Below are 19,623 nucleotides of genomic sequence, written 5' to 3'. Positions count from 1 at the left end.
GCAGTGTTTATGGATTTGATGAATCGAGTCTGCAGACCGATGCTTGATCGCTCGGTCATTGTGTTCATAGACGATATCTAGGTGTATTCCAAGACCCGAGAGCAGCACGAGGAGCATCTTAGGGAGCTGCTGGAGGTTCTACAGCGAGAACAGCTATATGTCAAGTTCTCGAAGTGTGATTTTTGGTTACGAGAGGTCCAGTTCCTCGAACATCTCGTTAACTAGGAGGGTATTTTGGTCGATCCGGCCAAGGTGGAGGCGGTTATGCAGTGGGAGACTTCGAAATCTCCCCCATACATCAGGAGTTTCTTAGGTTTAGCAGGGTACTACCAGAGATTTATTCGAGATTTATCCAAGATTGCAGTACCCCTCACTCGTCTTACGAGGAAGGGGTGGATTTCCGGTGGGGCCCTGAGCAGCAGAGGGCGTTTGAGACCCTTCGACAGTGTTTATGTGAGGCGCCGGTGTTGACACTCCCCGAGGGAGTCGAAGATTTTGTTGTATTTTGTGATGCACCCATCTCGGGTTTGGGGGCAGTCCTCATGCAGAGGGGACGAGTGATAGCTTATGCATCGCGGCAGCTGAAGCCGCATGAGACGAGATACCCTACGGATGATCTTGAGTTGGGAGCGGTGGTTTTCGCTCTCAAGATTTGGAGGCATTATCTGTACGGGGTCCGATGTACTATATATACGGATCACAAGAGTTTGAGGTACATCATGGATCAGCCGAACCTGAATACAAGGTAGCACAGGTGGCTGGATGTGGTCAAGGACTATGATTGTGAGATCCTTTACCATCCTGGTAAAGCGAATGTGGTTGCGGATGCTTTGAGTCGCAAGTCAGTTGGGTCTTCTACCCCAGCAAGGTGTATGAGGATAGCAGTGGATTCCCCGCTTGTGAGCTTGATTAGGGATGCTCGGGTTGAGGGTATGAGACCGGAGAACTGGAAGTTAGAGAGGATCAAGGGCGAGAGCTCCCGGTTTGTTCAGGATAGCCGCGGATTATTGACCCGATACGGTAGGGTATGGGTTCCGATGTCTGGAGGGGTTCGGCAGACAGTGATGGAGGAGGCTCATAAGTCTCATTTTTCTATTCATCGTGGGGCCACCAAGATGTATCGTGATTTGAGCTTGAGTTATTGGTGGTCCGGAATGAAGCGAGAAATCGTTGGGTATGTTGAGAGGTGCTTGACCTGTAGGATGGTCAATGTCGAACATCAGAGGTCGCATGGCAAGCTGCAACCTCTGGAGATTCCCATGTGGAAATGGGAGCAAATCACGATGGATTTCATTACAAAGTTGTCGAGGACGGCGAAGGGGTTTGATGCTATTTGGGTCATCGTGGATCGATTGACCAAGAGTGCCCATTTCTTGGCCATACGGGAGAGTTCGTCGGCAGAGAAATTGGTCGACATGTATGTCAGCGAGATTGTATCTCGTCATGGGATTCCAGTTTCTATCGTTTCCTATCGGGATTTCAGGTTTACTTCCCGTTTTTAGCAGAAGTTCCATGAGGAACTGGATACGCGACTACATTTTAGTACAGCTTTCCATCCGCAGACAGATGGGCAGAGTAAGCGAACCATCCAGGCCCTCGAGGATATGTTGAGGGCGTGCACTATTGATTTTGGTGGGAGTTGGGATTCCCACCTACCGCTTGCAGAGTTCGCCTACAACAACAGCTATCATTCCAGTATTGGCGCCCCGCCTCTTGAGTTGTTGTATGGCCGAAAGTGTAGAACCCCAGTTTGCTGGGGTGAGATTGGGCACAGGGTAATGGGGCGGACAGAGGTAGTTCTGCAGACTACCGAAAAGATACAACATACTAGACAGCGTTTGCAGACCGCTCAGAGTCGGCAGAAAAGTTATGCCGACCGACGCCGATCTGAACTGGAATTTCAGGTGGGTGACATGGTTCTCCTGAAGGTCTCACCCTGGAAGGGTGTGATCAGCTTCAAGAAGAGGGAAAAATTGGGTCCCCGTTACATTGGGTCGTTCAGGATTGTTGCCAGGGTTGGCAGGGTGGCTTATAGGCTAGAGCTTCCGGAGGAGCTTAGTCGGATCCACAACACATTCCATGTTTTGCAATTGCGAAAATACGTTATGGACCAGGAGGCAGTGGTATCGTTGGATGATATTCAGGTCGATAAGCGCCTGATCTATGTGGAGAGGCCTATGGCCATTTTGGAAAGGAAGGAGAAGATTCTACGGAACAAGGAAATACCTTTAGTAAAGGTACAGTGGGAACATCGGAGGGGATCCGAGTGGACATGGGAGCCGGAGGTGGAGATGCGCGAGCATTACCCGACATTGTTTATTCCAGCAGACTTCGAGGGCGAAGTCTAGTTCAAGTGGGGGAGAGTTGTAACGCCCCGATTCTCAGGTATTGTTTTAAATAAGATTTCTTGGGTTAGGCCCTACTCGTCGAGTAGCAGTGGGGTGGGATCGCGACTTAAGTGACCTACTCGACGAGTCCATGTTGGGACTCGGCGAGTAGGAGCTGGCAGATGAAACCCTAAATCTCGGGGTTTTGCACCCTATTTAAAGGAACCATAGCCTCCCTTGGGCCTCTTTACAGTTCTAGAGAGTCCTTGAGAACCCTAATACATGTGTGTGTGTGTGTGTGCCCATTGTGTGTTTGAAGCTTGAAAAGAGGATCTTTGGAGGGAGAAGGCTTGGAGGAGAAGGAGATTGGAACAAGTAGAGTGTGGGAATCAACACTTATCTCAGTTATCATCTTCTAGAGGTACCCAAATCGCCTTTTTCTTTGAAGATCTCTTCTATTGGTTGAGTTTTAGGGTTTTTATGGAATATTAAGTTGGTAAGATGAGCTATGGGCTACATCTGAGGTTGTAACTTCAGATCTGGACCCTCCTTGGATTCTAGAAGCATAAAGTTACAGTTTTAGTCATGATTGAGGTCCCTCTTGAGCCTTTATAGCCATGCATGCACGTAAAGTTTGCAACTTTACGTGATAAGCATGCCTTAGAAGCTTGGATCTGTGATTTGGAGCCGCTGTAAGGCTCAAATCAAGTCTGTATGGAAAAGGGACTGAATGGACTCGGCGAGTCACATGAAGATGGCTGTGAACTCGACGAGTTGGATGAACAACTCGGCGAGTCTAATGAAGATTTCCATAAGACTCGACAAGTTGAAGAACAACTCGGCGAGTCGGATGAGTTTTCTCCAGGGTTTGTATGCGTGTGCATCCATCGAGTTGCAAGGAGGAAACTCGATGGGTGGCCTTAAAGTTTGACCGAGAATCGAAGGGACTCGACGAGTCACCCGATGACTCGGCGAGTTGCAATGTGCTTCAAGGAACTCGGCGAGTAGCCGAGGGTACTCGACGAGTTGAGGTCAACATGAACTATTGACCTTGACTGAGGACTTTGACTTTGACCAGGGGTTGACTAGTGGGTTATGGAGTGCCTTCAAAGGTTAAGGACTTATGAGTACGTTGTACTATGATAATAGGAGGTGGGGCTTGTGTCAAGTGATCTGAGAGTTGGAGTTTACCTTTCGAGTCGACATCTGCGAGGTTAGTTATCCTCACTGTATCAAAGGGTCTAAGGCACCAAGGTCGTCCCTTTACGGTTTGCATCCCGGTTTAGGATGGTTGCTATGTTACTGATATGCTAGATACATCCTGGTTTAGGATGGTTGCTACGTTACTGATATGCTAGATACATCCTGGTTTAGGATGGTTGCTATGTTACTGATATGCTAGATTTCATCCTGGTTTAGGATGGTTTCTATGTTAGATTTCGGTTAGATCGGTATCCTGATTATGGATGTTGTTATGCTATTTGATCTGCTAGATCGGTTTGACTGTTACGAATGCTAGCATATGATAATTATGTGCACATGTTTATTTGATTGGGGGTTGGGTTGAGGTGGTCCTGCTTTGTGCTGAAGTCCAAAATACCTTATGAGCGGTCCGGTGAGAATGTAGGCCCACGAGGCGGTCCAGTCATACCGAAGGCTCGGTGTAGATTCAGTTAGACTGTAGGCTCTATAGGGCGGTCCAGTCGGGCCGATGGCCCAATATGCATATTGATTGATTGATTATTACTGTTATGATATTATCAGTGTGGTGTTGGTATTTTGGGGGTAGCTCATTAAGCCCTTGGGCTTACAGTTTTCAGTTATTGTTTCAGGACCTTCAGGAGATCGTGGCAAGGCGAAGGTGTGACCGTAACACTCCTCATCCTTACGATCTGTTTTTGGGACACTCTGATGAATAATGATTTGAAAACAATTTGTAAACAAACACTATTTGGGTTTACATTGTGATTGGAAAAGTTTAAATTTGGTGTAAAATTTATGGATGTTACATAAATAGGGTACCAAGTCCCGAAATTAGGTTTTCCCAACCCAGACCAGACTCGCCGACTCGTCGAGTCGGTCACTTACTCTTCCACACAGAGCCCGCTCTGACTCGTCGAGTTCTTCCTTGAACTCGACGAGTTGATTCCTTTGACTTAGGGCTTTTCTTTCCTTTCTTGGTCTTCCTGATTCTAGGTGTTACAAAATCCTGTGTCCAATTCAAACTATGCTAGCCAACATACACTTTTGGTCCCTCCCCACTAAATTATTTTCAATGTAAATCCAAAAGTTACCCTTTAACCCCTTATTCTATAAATTCCTTTCATTTTAGGTCCAAAACTTACCATTCAACCCCTAAGCCTCTCAAATCTCTTCAAATTAAGTCCCAATAATTTACCAACCAGTCCCTACCTTCATAATTATTTACAAACCACTCCAGAGCTTACACTTTTAACCCCCAACTTCTAAAATTGTATCAATTGGCTACCCAACACCACACCCCGCTAAATATTATTTACTTTAGGACTATTGTTCATTTATAAATCTTTATCTACTTATTTATTCAATAAAATGAATGTTACAATATAATTAAAACTACTATAGTTGTTAATAAAGTTAATTTGGTATCTAGTGCTTAATCTCAGACATTCATTATAAAGGAAGTCATACACCAAAGTGTATAGTTCCTTAATTATTTTCTCTACACTTTAGTGAAAATATCATTAGGAATCCTTTATATATAAATAAGGATCACATATGTTAAATAAACTAAATTATTTGCCTTCAAAGATCCATTTCTTGAAGTTTGAATATGTGAATGTCATTTATATAATAAATATAACAATGTTAAAGATGAGTTGGATTTAAAACAAGTCTAAGTCAAAAGTGTTTGCATATAGAACTTAATTTAATTAATTAAATATTGATATTTACTTTATAATTCTATAAAGAGATATTGTCTCATAAATAGAAGTTAATCATTTCAAAATATGAACATTATCGTTATGACAAACGATTAAGTAAATGATCAAACATTTGAATATCATAACTGAGACATAAATTTAGACATGCTAAATTAAAACATTCATTGTTCCAAAACAAATATTGTTTAATTTACATTACAAGTAATTTATGTTCTAAGCATAAATAATAAACTAAACTCTGAGAGTGTAGTTCCATCTTGCTTGTGCTCAGTTGGTTACTCTTCAGTAAATATCTGCAAGCCATTTATAAATATTAGATTAACATTTAAGTACCAAGTACCTAAGTGTTATATGAAAGTATGAGTTCTATCTAGTAGATATAAGAAGTACTAGTCTCTTCCAGACTTTCTTTCCAAATAAGAGGAGCAAATCCTATTCCAGTGTCTAGTTTCTTCATAAAAGAAATAAGATCCATCTATGTGAGCTTTAGTATATTTATTAGGCTTAAAGGTGTTAAGTCCATAAAACATGTGCCTCCTGGATCACACTAGGTGACTCTTTTAGTCTTGCATTATTCCAATGTTTAAACTAGCTTTAAATAAAATATTATTGTATTTATTGTAATATTGTTTGACATGTTATATCATCATATATATGTTTAAATATCCAAGACTTCCTAGAAGTCCTGAATAACTATTCCTAGCTTGATGTTAGAAGCATCTTCAGCATCATAGTGATGTCTTTACTAGGTATCATGTCCAAGTTTATTGCTCAAAGCAAACAATTTAGGACTAGGACCTTTAAGTGTATACAATTTTATATCTCTCACGAGATTGTCTCTTAAGGCATGAACCCATTCATTGACGTTGTATCTAGTGAATGTTATTGTTTTATTAAGTCATTAAAAAATGATAATTAATGATAATGAGAGTGGATTATTTAACTACAAAATTCATTTAGTATTTTCAATATTTTAATCTTCAATAATTAATATCCTTTTAGTTTCCAAAAACATTAATTATCAAAGTCAAGGATCCAAGTTGCAAAACAAATAAATGGTTAGGTATCATTTATCCCATCCATTTGCATTCAACCCGGTAGATATCGATTATCAATTATATATTGTCATATAATTCCTAGATTTATGGGATCACTAATAACAAATTTAATTAGACATGTTTGATCCCATCTATGTCTCGGATTTCTCTTGCTTAGGTATCCTTTATCACAAAAGATTTCCGATCAAATCGTCCAATTTGAAAAACTCGTGTAATCGGCCTATAACTTGGTTATAGAAATCGTGAAGACACCCTAGCCATCAAAAGACAACACTAAGCGGTTAGGTATCCTTTATCACACTAGTGCATACAAGAGATGTGTGAGTGTTCTTCAAAAAGATTGCATAGATTTGAGGTTTGTAAAAAATAGTCTTTTATATGTTTTACAATTCTAGTTTAAAAACATATGATATCATGGTTATTACATGTATATAATAAACCATGGTATCAATTTTTCAAAAGAATGTCACTTTTAAAGGTTCTATATAAAAAACTAGTTTTTATATAATTTGACGCAATTCAATTTTAATAACCGGTATTAATTTTGAGTGCATTTGAACCTTATATATCTTTAATAAAACTTCATATTATATATATATATATATATATATATATATATATATATATATATATATATATATATATATATATATATATGGAGTTTGTATAAATTACAAAAATCGACATTTTAAAACTTATAATGGAGCATTTAAAAATTTACCGTTATTAATGATTTTATAAAACCGAATTCTTTTTTTTTAAATAATAACTTGTTACACTACCACTAAAATTAACTTCATATTCAACATAACCAATTAATCATAAATTAGTTAAAAGCAATGTTGAGTTATAGGAGGTAAAATATAAAAAACTAAAATACAATTAAGAGTAACCAATATGATCATTAATTAAAAATCTTGAATCGTGATAATAAGTTGAATAGTTTTGGAAATTTCAAATGCATACGATTCAAAAGTCACTTTTATAACAAAGATATAGATAAGATTTGAGATCAAGACAACCAAATAAGAATCATTCAATTTATATGATTACTCAAGGGCAAATTGATCACCCTTGCAACAAAATTACTATAAGTAGCTATAAAGATTCACAAAGTACAACATTTTTATAGATCCAAAAACCAAATTCAAGTAAAAAAAATCCACAAAAATTGGTAATGAAGTTATTCGCCTTCCCAACCGAGTTGCCTTGCTCTTCTCTCCCATAAAGAAGTTATCTTCTTTTCTTGTCTCATTTTTGCCTCGGCTTGCTCTCTTGCTTGTTCACATGTTTCAGTAGCCGTGTTGCATTTTTCTGCTTCTTTTTGGTATTGAGCTGCCACTCTTCTTGCTTCACCAAATGTTATGTTCATATGCCTCATGTGTTCTTCACTAACTATTTCTTGAAGTTTTAGCTCTTCTGATAGTAAATCCACAAATTGTTTTTCCATTTCTTCCTTCAAATCTGGATCATCTTTCCCACAATCTGAATTTTGGGTAACAAAATCGTCATATATATAGTTTATTGAGACCCTATTTGACATAACATGACATGAAAACAAAAGTATGTTGCTACTTCATGCATTTTAACCCTATAAACTATCATCAATAACTATTGTATATGAAAGTTTAAGTGAACTACACAATGTGTTGTTGAATGATGAGTACAGACTCATATCATCCATGATATTTAGAACCCGAAAACAATTGAAAACCAGTTTCATTACATGATAAACACCTTTAAATACAATTATCTTTATGCATCGTCATTGTGGCAAATATTGTTGTTGATATGCTAAGTGTTGTTTCTTTTTTACTTAATAGATTTAATGTGATAAGCTATATATGGTATGCATTTGTCTTTTTAACTTAATGCAGAAAATTGAAGGACAAACAGTTACCTGTAACTGATAGATTAGCCAACCCTGAAATATGTGACAAGAAATAAGAATCAGTAGCTGAAATCAAGTTTAAATATTATTTCTCTATACTGATAATAATCAAAGTTCAGTGAATGTTTGGCATTTCACAAAATTCTAGCTTTCTACAATGGCAGGAAGATATGAATCATATTGATTACGGAATAATGGAGTCCATAGTCCTCAAAGTTTTTACTCCATTCAACAAGAAACAAAGAATCTACAGCATTGAAAACAGAGATCTTCCTCTGGATATGAACTGGATATACTTTGATTCCACTATAACTCCAAATATATAGAAACCGCAGATCAAAAACAGTCTAATTGAACAAAAAATGATGAGAAATAGATCAAAAGAGGGAAATCTGGAATTAAGTGGTAGAAAAACGAAGACGGGTGTTCGACTGTTCTCCAAATAACCTAATTACATGAACAACTACACAAATGATGAATTGGATATTCGCTAATTCATGTAGAAATTAAAGGTCCTAAAATCAAAATACACTCAAATTACTGATAAAACCATGATAATCAGATAATAAAAGTAGCACAATTGATGGTTTAATTACCAGGAGCAAGGTTGAGAAGGGAGAGAGGAGCAGGGCAATCACAGACGCATGGAGCACAAGAAATCGAAGAACCTCCTTTCAAATTAAAACCCTTTATAAGCCTCGAATAAAGAGCTGGACCAGATACACAAAGTGCAGATGCTACTGCGAAAATCACCAGACAACACCTTAAACATGATCCAGATCTCCTTGTCATCTCTCTCTCTCTCTCTCTCTCTCTCTCTCTCTCTCTCTCTCCCTCTATAGATCGCTATTCTTCTGTGGGTGCGAGTAATGGGTGAGTAGTGAGTAGTTATGTCATATGTGAGATCTAATGGGGAGTATCATGGTTTTTTAACAGCTTGATGAGAATCTACTGAGTGAAGGAATTTTGTGTTCGGTTGAAGATTTGGGATCTCGCATTCATGAGTGTGTATACAAAAGTCAAAATTATCGATGTGCGTTTTCACATGGAAGTTACGGGTGCTATCAAATATGAATTATTATGATCACCGACAACATACCCCTGACCCGACCCGATTCGATGAATATGGTGAAAACATAAATGTAGGTTGGCTAACATTTCATGTGAAGCCATCGTAAATCCACTAAACTTGTCTTTTTATTATGTCTCTTTCTTTATTTATGTATATCATTATTTCTAGTCATGTCTTGTCTACACTCGATTTATGAGTGTCTTTTATTTTTTTAATATATATTTTGAGGCGAATTGGCTAAATTTGGTATGTATAATGTGACCAAGCTAGGTAGTTGATTATGGAATATAAAAGTTACTTCAAAAACAAATTTGCCCTTGCTCCTTTTTTTATATTTATTTATTTTGATAAGAAAGAAGACGATGATGACTACGGCAACAACAAATTGTAGATTTATTTTCACAAGACATACATTCGATACAATGGATGTTTTTAATAAAAACTCGTATTTTTATATTTTTGATGGATTCATAAGTGAGCTGTCTAGCTAGTTCCTTTTTCCGGTTTTGATACCAGTTTGAGATACAAAGTTCAAATTATCAAGATGCAAACCAGAAGTCAATTTTTTTTAAATATAATTATGTGAGGTTTCAAATCATTAGTTCTATCAAATTATTATTATTTTCAATTGCAATATTAAATAGGCTTGTTGGGTATGCACATTTTAGCTTTTAAAAAAAACTCTAAAAAAAAGTTTTATTACAGTAATAGCTTCTAACTTTTAGCTAAAACAAAAAGCTGAAAATACAAAAACCACTTCAATAACGTTTAACCAAAAGCTATTTTATAATTTTGCAAATTGACTTAATTACCTTTTTTATTTTTAAATCGATGACATGTTTTGGATAAGTCATTTTATGTAATTTTATATATATTTTAAAATTTTCCAACTATTTTTCCGAACATTCATATAAAAATAAAAGTTATAACTTTCAGCTAGCAGCTAGTAACTTCCAACTAGTTTTTTCGAACACTCTTATAGTAAAAATGATGCAAATAAGATTTAGGTGTTGTTTGTTTTTTTGAAGCAAAAATCCATAAAGTTTGCAGACCACCTCTACAACCATCTGCAGTAGAAGAGGTGGACCAAACGGCTGCAGACTGTAATAAGAAGCGCGTTTGTTTTTTAACATTTACATGTTGCTACAAATATTAAAAATTTAAGATAAACTGATTCTATAATCCGAAAATAGTTTTTTAATACCGAAAATTTAATAATATATGACATTTCGCCAAAAATTTATGATATTTCAGCAAAAAATAATTATATTTTAACAAAAAATAAATATATTTTAGCATAAAATAATGATATTTCATCAACAAATTATTATTATTCAATATAAAAAAAATTCAACAAGAATAAACAAAAAAACGAAAAAAAAAATATGAAATAAGATTTCAGCAATATATAATCAATATTTTAGCAAAAAAAAAAAAGAAGAAGAAGACGTTGAAAGAGGTAGGAAGAGGCAAAACAAGTGTTGTGTCAGGAAGAACACACACAAATGTTTTTTAATCCGAAGACTTCTGAAAAACAAACAGTTACGAGATGAAAAGTGTTGCGCGTGTGCTGCGTCGCGCAACAATAAGAGGTCTGAAGATGTTTTTTCCAGAAAACAAACAACACCTTAATATATACAACCACTTAGACATATAAGAAACATATCATAAGTTCACTCCTCCTCTCATCTACTAATGTCTTTTTTATGTTTCAAGGTAAACTTCAAATCTACTATGGCGGTCTCAAAAAAACGCTTAAAGTTGTTGTATTTTTTGAAACAAACACTCGATAACAAACAAGTTTGTTTTTAAGGACGCTTATTTCAACACAATCCTTGACACCACTTAACAATTTTTTGTTCTTTCATGCATTACTGTTATATTTTTGCTAAAATATAATGTAACATCCCGATTCCTAGGTATTTATTTAAAGCTTTCATATTCTAAATTTTGGACCTACTCGACGAGTTGGTTTCCCCAACTCGTCATATAGAAACTGATAAAGTCACGTGGATTCTAGAATCTACTCGACGAGCTGGAGGACGTGCATGAAAACCCTAATTTTTTGGGTTTGCACCTTATTTAAAGGACCTTAAGTCCTTTCCCCCCAGCCACCCTTGCCACTTTCACGTCTAGAGATCAAACCATAAGTGAACTAAACCTTATTTGATTGTGTATGAGGCTAAAAGAGTGTGTTTGGTGCATTTCTTGAAGGAGACTTGAAGATTTGGAGGCTTGGAACGGGAAGAAGCTTGTAGATGCAACATCTACATCGTGTTGGCACTCATTTGGAGGAAAAATGTCTTTACCTTGGCTTTCCATCCCTTAGATCTCTTCTTATACAAGTTTATGGGCATTTTGGTGCAAAATGGTGGTCATTGTAACACCGTAAATTTTCAAATAAAATTTTCATTTAAAATCGCATAATTCTCATAACATATTTCACAAAAATCTCATTTATTTAATTTACAAATTGCAACTCCATAATTGTTTGATTTAAAATCTAGGATCTTCAAAACATAACTCTTTCACTAGTATGTACAATCAAGTTGGTGCCTTCCCGCGATCCTGAGAGAACCTGGAACACATAACACATAACACGGTAAGCACGAAGCTTAGTGAGTTCCCCACAATACCACACATATCTCCTTAGCCACTCGAGGCTATAACACAATAAGACCCTCCGGTCAATGTGTCTCAGTGGGACCCTCCGGTCCTAACTCAATAAGAACAGAATAATACTCGGAATAAATCACATAGACATAATGCAGGATATCACAATACTCAATATAAACACATAAGACATCTCAGTCATACAAAGATACCACTCATGGTAAGTATAGTGAGAAGACTCACCTTGCAAAACCACAAGCAATTATCCTCGAACTCAAATCTCGAACTAGCCACCGCCTAACACATAGGGTAAATATCGCTAATTAATACTTGATTCTCGAATCTAAGTAACCAAATGTTATTCTTCTCTCTCTAACTCTTGAATTGGGTAAAAGACCATTTTACCCCTCTATGGTCTCCATTACTCATGTTGACTAACCCTAAAGTCAAAAGAAGTCAAACTCGAGTCAACAGTCCATGTTTAACCCGACTCGTCGAGTGCACTCTTGCGACTCATCGAGTCCCCTCATTTCCTCAGAAGTCTCAAGAAAGTCCAGCTCAACTCGTCGAGTTGACCCCCAACTCGTCGAGTTATCACACAATCAAGCTTATCGGGACAAACCCTCACAGACTCGTCGAGTCAGGCCATGGACTCGGTGTAACATCACGAAAATACAGTCTGAAAATTTCATTTTAAATCAGTAATAAAACCATATTCATCGACGTCGTATAAGAATCATAAACAATATATCTCAAAATATCATAACAACTGTCAAATATATCATAGTATAAACATCCCAGGCTGAACAAATGGTGTGTGCACTGCAACCTCTCCGAGCTCCTCTTTTGAAAACTGAGTACCTGAAACCAAAACTGAAAACCGTAAGCACGAAGCTTAGTGAGCTCCCCCAAACTACCACATACCATACAATAACATATAAAGCATCTACTGGGCCTTGCCCACTGCATCGGACCGAAGTCCGGAAACTAACCAGGGCCTTGCCCTCTGCATCGGACCGAAGTCCGAAAACTGCATCGGACCGGAGTCCAGAAACTGCATCGGACCGGAGTCCGGAACTAACCAGGGCCTTGCCCTCTGCATCGGACCAAAGTCCGGAAACTGCATCGGACCGGAGTCCGGAACTAACCAGGGTCTTTCCCTCTGCATCGGACCGAAGTCCGGAACTAACTGCATCGGACCGAAGTCCGGAACTGATTGGGACCTTGTCCCCTGCATCGGACCGAAGTCCGAAACTGACTGAACATAACATAGCATAAACATATCAACTAGCATGAATACATATACTGCATACTGCATCGGAACAGAGTCCGGAACACATAACACAAAACATGCTTGAATCACAAAGACATCAAGCACTCTAACTACTGCATCAGATCGAGGTCCGGAACTAACTAAACATAGCATAACATAATCATAGCATGTAATATAAACACATATACTGCATACTGCATCGGACCATAGTCCGGAACACATAACTCATACCATGTCTGTATCACAAAGACACCAAGCATACTGAACTACTGCATCGGACTGAATTCCGGAACTACTGCTAACTAAACGGGCCGACATTGTGGCCGTAGACCTGTTCCTACTGGAAGGAAACTCACCTCACACTGCTGAAGTCCCGTAGACACAATCCCACACTGCTGAAGTCCCGCAGACTCCACCCCAGCTGCTGGTTGACAGATTCCCGAACTGTCAACACCAAATAACACCCAATTAATAATTGGGTTCTAACGCATAACTATAAATACATGCTTTGGATAATTACTACATTACCCCTAGCTTGGCTTACCCAAGCCCAAGGCCCAATCCATAGGCCCAAAGTCAACTAGGGATCAAAGCCCAACATATGGCCCAATTTTCTAAATTGGGCCCAAACCTCTACATGGACTTCCCTTAAGGCCCAAATGTCCAGTCTAGTCCAACATGTCCCATTCTAAGGGCCCAATATCATACAATCCTCTCGGCCCTAACTATGGCCCATCTATGGCCCAATTTTCCAAATTGGGCCCAATCCTTCATATGGGCCTTACCTTAAAGCCCAACTAATTACTCTAGTCCATTTGATTATTCTCGGATGGCCCAACACAAAGCCCAAGTGAAATTAGGGTTTCACATCAAATGATAACTAGGGTTAAGTGTTGCTTACTTAACCCACTAAGGACTTAACACACTAGGGACTTAATCCATTAAGGACTTAATCCATTAAGTCCATTATTGCTTAGATTAATTTCTGCCAATGATTATTATTTAATATTCACTTATTAAATAATTCTCGTGTGCGTGCTGATAATCTCTCAAATATTAGTATTTCTCAGTTAGCCCATTAAGGACTTAGTCCATTAAGTCCTTTACTCTACTATATAAATGAGATGGAATAGTTTGGGCTTAATTCACAATCCAATCCCAATGGCCCAACAGTGGGCCCAATAAGTCTAAGGCCCAATTACTCACAGTTAGGGTTTTCTAAACCCTAATTAGGGTTTTCACTCAAACATGGCCCAATAAGCCCAAAACTAATCTCTAGGCCCATTAGGGTTTTTGCTTGTGGGGCACCACCCACTACCACATCGGGTAGTGGTGGTCAATGGCGGTTCGAGGCGGCGGCCACCACCTTACGGTGGTGGTTTATTTCATTTTCATTATTCCAAATTCAAATTACATTTTACAATGCTAAATCTCAATACCCACACACACACACACTAAACTAATCTAAACACACACAAACTAATCACACCCACACCATGGTGGCAGGTAGCTGAGCTTGGCGGCAGCCACCATGGCTGGCGGCCATGGTGGGCTCTTCCTCCATTTTCCAGTCATCAAACAGCGGCACAGCGACGACAGCTACCATTTCCAACGGTGGCGGCGGAGGTTCCTGCCCAAAATCACGCATACTACAACATAATTAATAAGCACACACACACAGCCACCTCCTACGGTGGCTAGTGGCGGAAAATGGGGCAGAAAACGATGGCAACCACCATCATGAGGTGGTGGCGATGGGTTTCTAGGTCCGAGTTTACACACACAACCTGTGGCAGCAACACATACATGAAACGACTCGAGATCAAGCCCCCAACAGCCGACTAGGAGGCTGTTATCATCGAAAAGTCACACACATCGGCCCCATAGCCACCGACGTCGATAATGACGCTTCCGACATCTTACCCACAGTAAACAATGAAAGAGGGAGAAGAGGGTGGTTTGCAGAGGACTAACCGAGAGTTTCTGGTGGCTCACGGCCCACCCACGACGAGTAACGGGTTTGTCTCTGGTTCTCGACGGTTCTCTAGCAGCCCCCGACATTTCTGGCAACAAACGTCGCAAGGCGACCTTCATCGGCAGTGTAGAAGTCGGCGATCGGACCTGAGATGCAAGCGGCGGTCGATTAGCACTTTGCCGATCGATAAACGAGAGAGAAGCGGGAGAGGCGGCCGACGGCTGGAACATTTTTGTAGGATTAGGGTTTCATGTCTCCAAAATAATGGGAGGATCAATGTGACGGGTTCATCCCGTATCCATTTCAAACTTGTGCGCTATAATCCCATTATGGTCCCTCCCCATTAATTCTTTTCAAATTAGATCCAAAATTTATCCTTTTTGCCCCTGATTCCATAATTCCCTTTCATAATAAGTCCCGATAATTACCAAACATACCCCCGCATCTCATATTCTTCTCAAATCAACTCTGTAATTTACTAAACAGCCCCCACTATCAAAATTCTTCACAAATTAGTCCGGGAATTATATTTATTAATTTATTTAAATAAACGGGGCGTTACACTCGGTGAGTCCCTTCGATCTGATTTCTCATTCAGACGATTTAAGGCAGATCTATCACTCCAAAGACTAGATCTACCATCCTTAGGCTCGATTGTCACATAAAGCTTCGATCTTTACACTCATGCATGGTGGTTTTGCTCCAAACTACCGATACATGTTCTCATAAGGTGTTAAACACCATACTCCTCATATGGATGAATAAAGTTGGGACTTTTAGGCTCTAGGGACCTTACAAGGTCCATATCTGAGGTTTAAACCTCTAGATAACTTAGTATTCTCGAAGTCCCAAATAATATGTGATGAAAATTGTAACGTCCCAAATTCCGAGTCCAAAAATTTCAATTTTGATATAACGATTTAGAAAACATTTATAATAAAACATCACCATGTCATATCATTTCATAAAACCATAATCCCATGTCTGAAAATCATATCATAAAAGTAGTAAAAATGTCAGAGTACAATCCCAAGATATCTCATAAGGCGGAATCCAATGTGTGTATGATGTGCAGCTACCGCGCCGGCTTCTTCCCCTTCGTTGAAGAGGCACCTGAAAAAAAACTAAAAACTGTAATCACAAAGCTTAGTGAGTTCCCCCATCCTACCACATACCATACAATCATATAACATACATACTGTCGGGAAATTCTGGGGTGCCCGACCTACCCGTGTCAAGCCATTTTGGGGTGCTGACCTACCCATGTCAAGCCATTCTAGGGTGCTGACCTACCCATCGTTCCTAACAACCGAACCTCGAGGACTATTCCACCCCTACTGCTACCATCACATATATCATAACATAAACATACTATTAGGCATATCTGGGGTGTCCGAACTACCCTTCGGTCCTAACAACCGAACTTGGAGACTATTCCCCTCTTACTAACACTATCACATATAACATATCATGCCAGCATGTAAACATATCATCACATACTGTCAGACATATCAGGGTGCCTGACCTACCCTTCGGTCCTAACATCCGAACTCTACTACTGTCACATATAACATATCATGCCAGCATATAATATATCAGGTAGTAGCAAACCTAGATGATATCACAAAGACAATCATCTAACATACAAATCCTACTGGTGGGCCGGCATTTTGGCCGTAGACCCACCGCTACTGGAAAGTAACTCACCTCGTAAGGCTGACTGCTGAAAAGCTGATCGACAGATGTCTGACAGCTGCTCCGGTGATCCTCCGGCTATAAATCCATAAAACACTTAATCAGACATCGATAACCACTCTTAGTGTAAAATGACTATTTTACCCCTGACCAAGTCAAAGTCAACTTCCAGTTGACCCGACTCGCCGAGTTGGGCCGCCAACTCGTCGAGTCCCTATCCTTTCATCTGTCCTTCTTCACGCCTCTACTCATCGAGTTTGGCAACGACTCAACGAGTTCTCCTTCTAACACAACCCCTAATGAACCTTCATCCGACTCGCCGAGTTGTATGAACAACTCATCAAGTTCATCTCCATCCTATGAACAAGTCCTGCCCTTGACTCGCCTAGTTGTATGAACAACTCGTCGAGTTCATCTTCGAAAGTTGGGAGATTGCCTTGGACTCGTCGAGTCTGTTCGTACACTCGCCGAGTCCTATGATTTCCAGGTCTATGGCTAAGTCCAATGCGTTGGGTCACTCCCTCAGACCCCTCTAAGACCACTCTAACACTCACTGGGTTCCTTCAAACCATAACAGAAAAGGGAAGTCAAGCCATGGAGTCGCCGAGTCCTAATAACGACTCGCCAAGTCGAGAATAACCAAGTCTCATTTCTCGATTTCTGATGTACAACACTTGACCAAAAGATATATATAGGCTTCTAAGATCAATCTAGCACGTAAAGTTACAAACTTTACATGCATGCATGGGACTATGAGCTCAAATGGCCCAAATGAGACTCTTAAGATGCATGGGGCTCTCTAAGGCTCCAAAATCAGTCCCTTTCTGCCTTATAGCCCCTTAAAGACCTTGGATCTGAAGTCTTAGCCCCCAACCATGCTTGCATTCATGATTGGTCACCAAGAATGGCTCCTAAACGCCCTAAATCACCCCAAAAAGGGATCTAAAACATGAAAGAGCATGGTATCAGCTTTAGACCTCTAAAGAACTTTAGAGGGTGCACAAACTCGAACTCCTCTGGCCTCCTCTTGATTCCTCAAGCCTTTCTCTTCCTTCTTATGTTCCAAAATCACCAAAAACCACCACAAAGGCCTTAGATCTTTACACAAACGATTAAGGTTTGATATGGAGAGTTCTGAGAGCAATGGGGACGAAGGGAGGATGAATGAGATGCTTAAATAGGGTTCAATCCCTTAGATTAGGGTTTTGTTCAAACATCGCCTACTTGTCGAGTCGGTTTGCCGACTCGTTGAGTAGGTCACTAAACTCCCGTGTCCAAAGTCGATTCTACTCGATGAGTTGGACCTTCAACTCGCCGAGTCCCATGCCAAAATGTTATAATTACTTGAATAAAAATACGTATCAGGAACCGGGTGCTACAAAAACCCTAGCTTCTCAACTCATGAGATCTGACCAAATAAAAGGAAAGGTTCAAGCTTTTTACCTTCCTCATGAAGCTCTGGACAAAATGGCCTGAACCCCAACAGCTCTTTCTCGTTCCTTGCTGAATAAATACTCTTCCTCCTCAAAGATGCACTAAAATCCTTCAAGGGTAGCTTGGAGACTCTTTTAGCTCACTACTCTCACTTAGGGTTTCACACAGAAGGTTTAGGCAGCTCGTGAGGCTGAAATGGGGGCATAAGTTCCCTTATATAGGCCGCAACCTCGGGAAATTAGAGTTTCTCTGCCCAGCACCTACTCGGCGAGTCAGCTCTCTGACTCGTCGAGTCCATTCATTAATCCTACGCGGACAACTCGACTCTACTCGACAAGTTGGACTTACAACTCGTCTAGTCACTCCATAAATCTCAAAAATAAAATAAAATAAACACACAACAATAATATACCTGAAAGTTCGGATGTTACAATCATTCTCGGGTTGGAACTTATCACAAGGATATGGCTTCATATCTAGACTCCTCTAGGCCCTCTTTGACAGAAAGCCTCAAGCTTTATGAAGCTTTGGCCCTCCTCTATTCCCTAAAACTCTTCCTAAGCTTAGTTTGGACAATTTTAGTCTCATGAGACCTTGCATGCACGTAAAGTTAGTAACTTTACGTGGTAACTTCACCTTAAGAAGCCAGATCTGGAGTTTGAAGCCATGAACTTAACTGGAATGAGATGAATGTGAAATGGCTGAAGGAACTCGATGAGTTGCATAGTCAACTCGATGAGTTAGATGAGGGTTTTCTGCTTTCTGCATGAACTCGACGAGTTAACAAGGTGACTCGACTAGTTGATTAGGGTTTTCCCGATATTCTGGATGTTGCATGGACTCGACGAGTTACTTGGTAACTCGGCGAGTTGACTGAGGTTTTCATGACTTTCTAGGTTATGAAGGAACTCGAAGAGTCTGTAAGCTTCACTCGATGAGTTGGGTTAACATGGACTATTGACCTTGACCATTAACTTTGACTTTGACCAAGAGTTGACCAGTTTGACTTCTGAGGGTATTTTGGTAATTTAGTAATTTATGGAATTGGATCAATGGTGGTTGTAGATGTTGGTGTTGGAGCCGTGTTTCGGGAGTTTGATATTTCAGTTCCGATCAACATAGTGAGGTGAGTTGTCCTCACTATACTAATAGGGTCGAAGGCACCAATGTCGACCCTTTTCGGGTTTCTATATTAGTTTATTACATGTTGATATGCTTAGTGACATGTTCGGTCAGTATCATGGCATATAGGTTGATGCTATGTTAGTGATCGCTTAGGTCGGTATCCTGGTATATAGGATGCTGCTATGATCAGTGATCTGTTAGATCAGTTTGACTATTTGTATATGCTAGCATTTGAT

At 39.6% G+C, this 19,623-nt stretch overlaps 1 protein-coding gene across 1 annotated transcript; it reads right to left on the bottom strand.

The window, feature by feature from the left end:
- Nucleotides 1-7,321: 7,321 nt before the first annotated feature.
- LOC145053600 (uncharacterized) lies at nucleotides 7,322-9,140 on the bottom strand. The gene is made up of 3 exons (XM_079001670.1): nucleotides 8,797-9,140; nucleotides 8,210-8,233; nucleotides 7,322-7,794 (listed from the first exon to the last, which is right to left on the bottom strand). The coding sequence occupies exons 1-3, from the start codon at nucleotides 8,990-8,992 to the stop codon at nucleotides 7,493-7,495; spliced, it is 522 nt and encodes a 173-aa protein (XP_078857796.1). The 5' UTR covers nucleotides 8,993-9,140; the 3' UTR covers nucleotides 7,322-7,492.
- Between the last annotated feature and the right edge of the window lie 10,483 nt (nucleotides 9,141-19,623).

The sequence above is a fragment of the Lactuca serriola genome, chromosome 5 (assembly GCF_051521515.1).
Source record: "Lactuca serriola cultivar US96UC23 chromosome 5, Lser_US96UC23_V15, whole genome shotgun sequence".
In the NCBI taxonomy this organism is placed as follows: domain Eukaryota; kingdom Viridiplantae; phylum Streptophyta; class Magnoliopsida; order Asterales; family Asteraceae; genus Lactuca; species Lactuca serriola.
The sequence above is the reverse complement of the archived record's forward strand: the minus strand, read 5'-3'. Positions and strand labels throughout refer to the sequence as shown.

Coding starts and splice junctions, on each gene's coding strand:
- LOC145053600 (XM_079001670.1), bottom strand. CDS start 8,992: ATGACAAGGAGATCTGGATCATGTTTAAGGTGTTGTCTGGTGATTTTC. Junction 8,234..8,796: donor CCTTCTCAACCTTGCTCCTG/GTAATTAAACCA, acceptor CACATATTTCAG/GGTTGGCTAATCTATCAGTT. Junction 7,795..8,209: donor GGCTAATCTATCAGTTACAG/GTAACTGTTTGT, acceptor CCCAAAATTCAG/ATTGTGGGAAAGATGATCCA.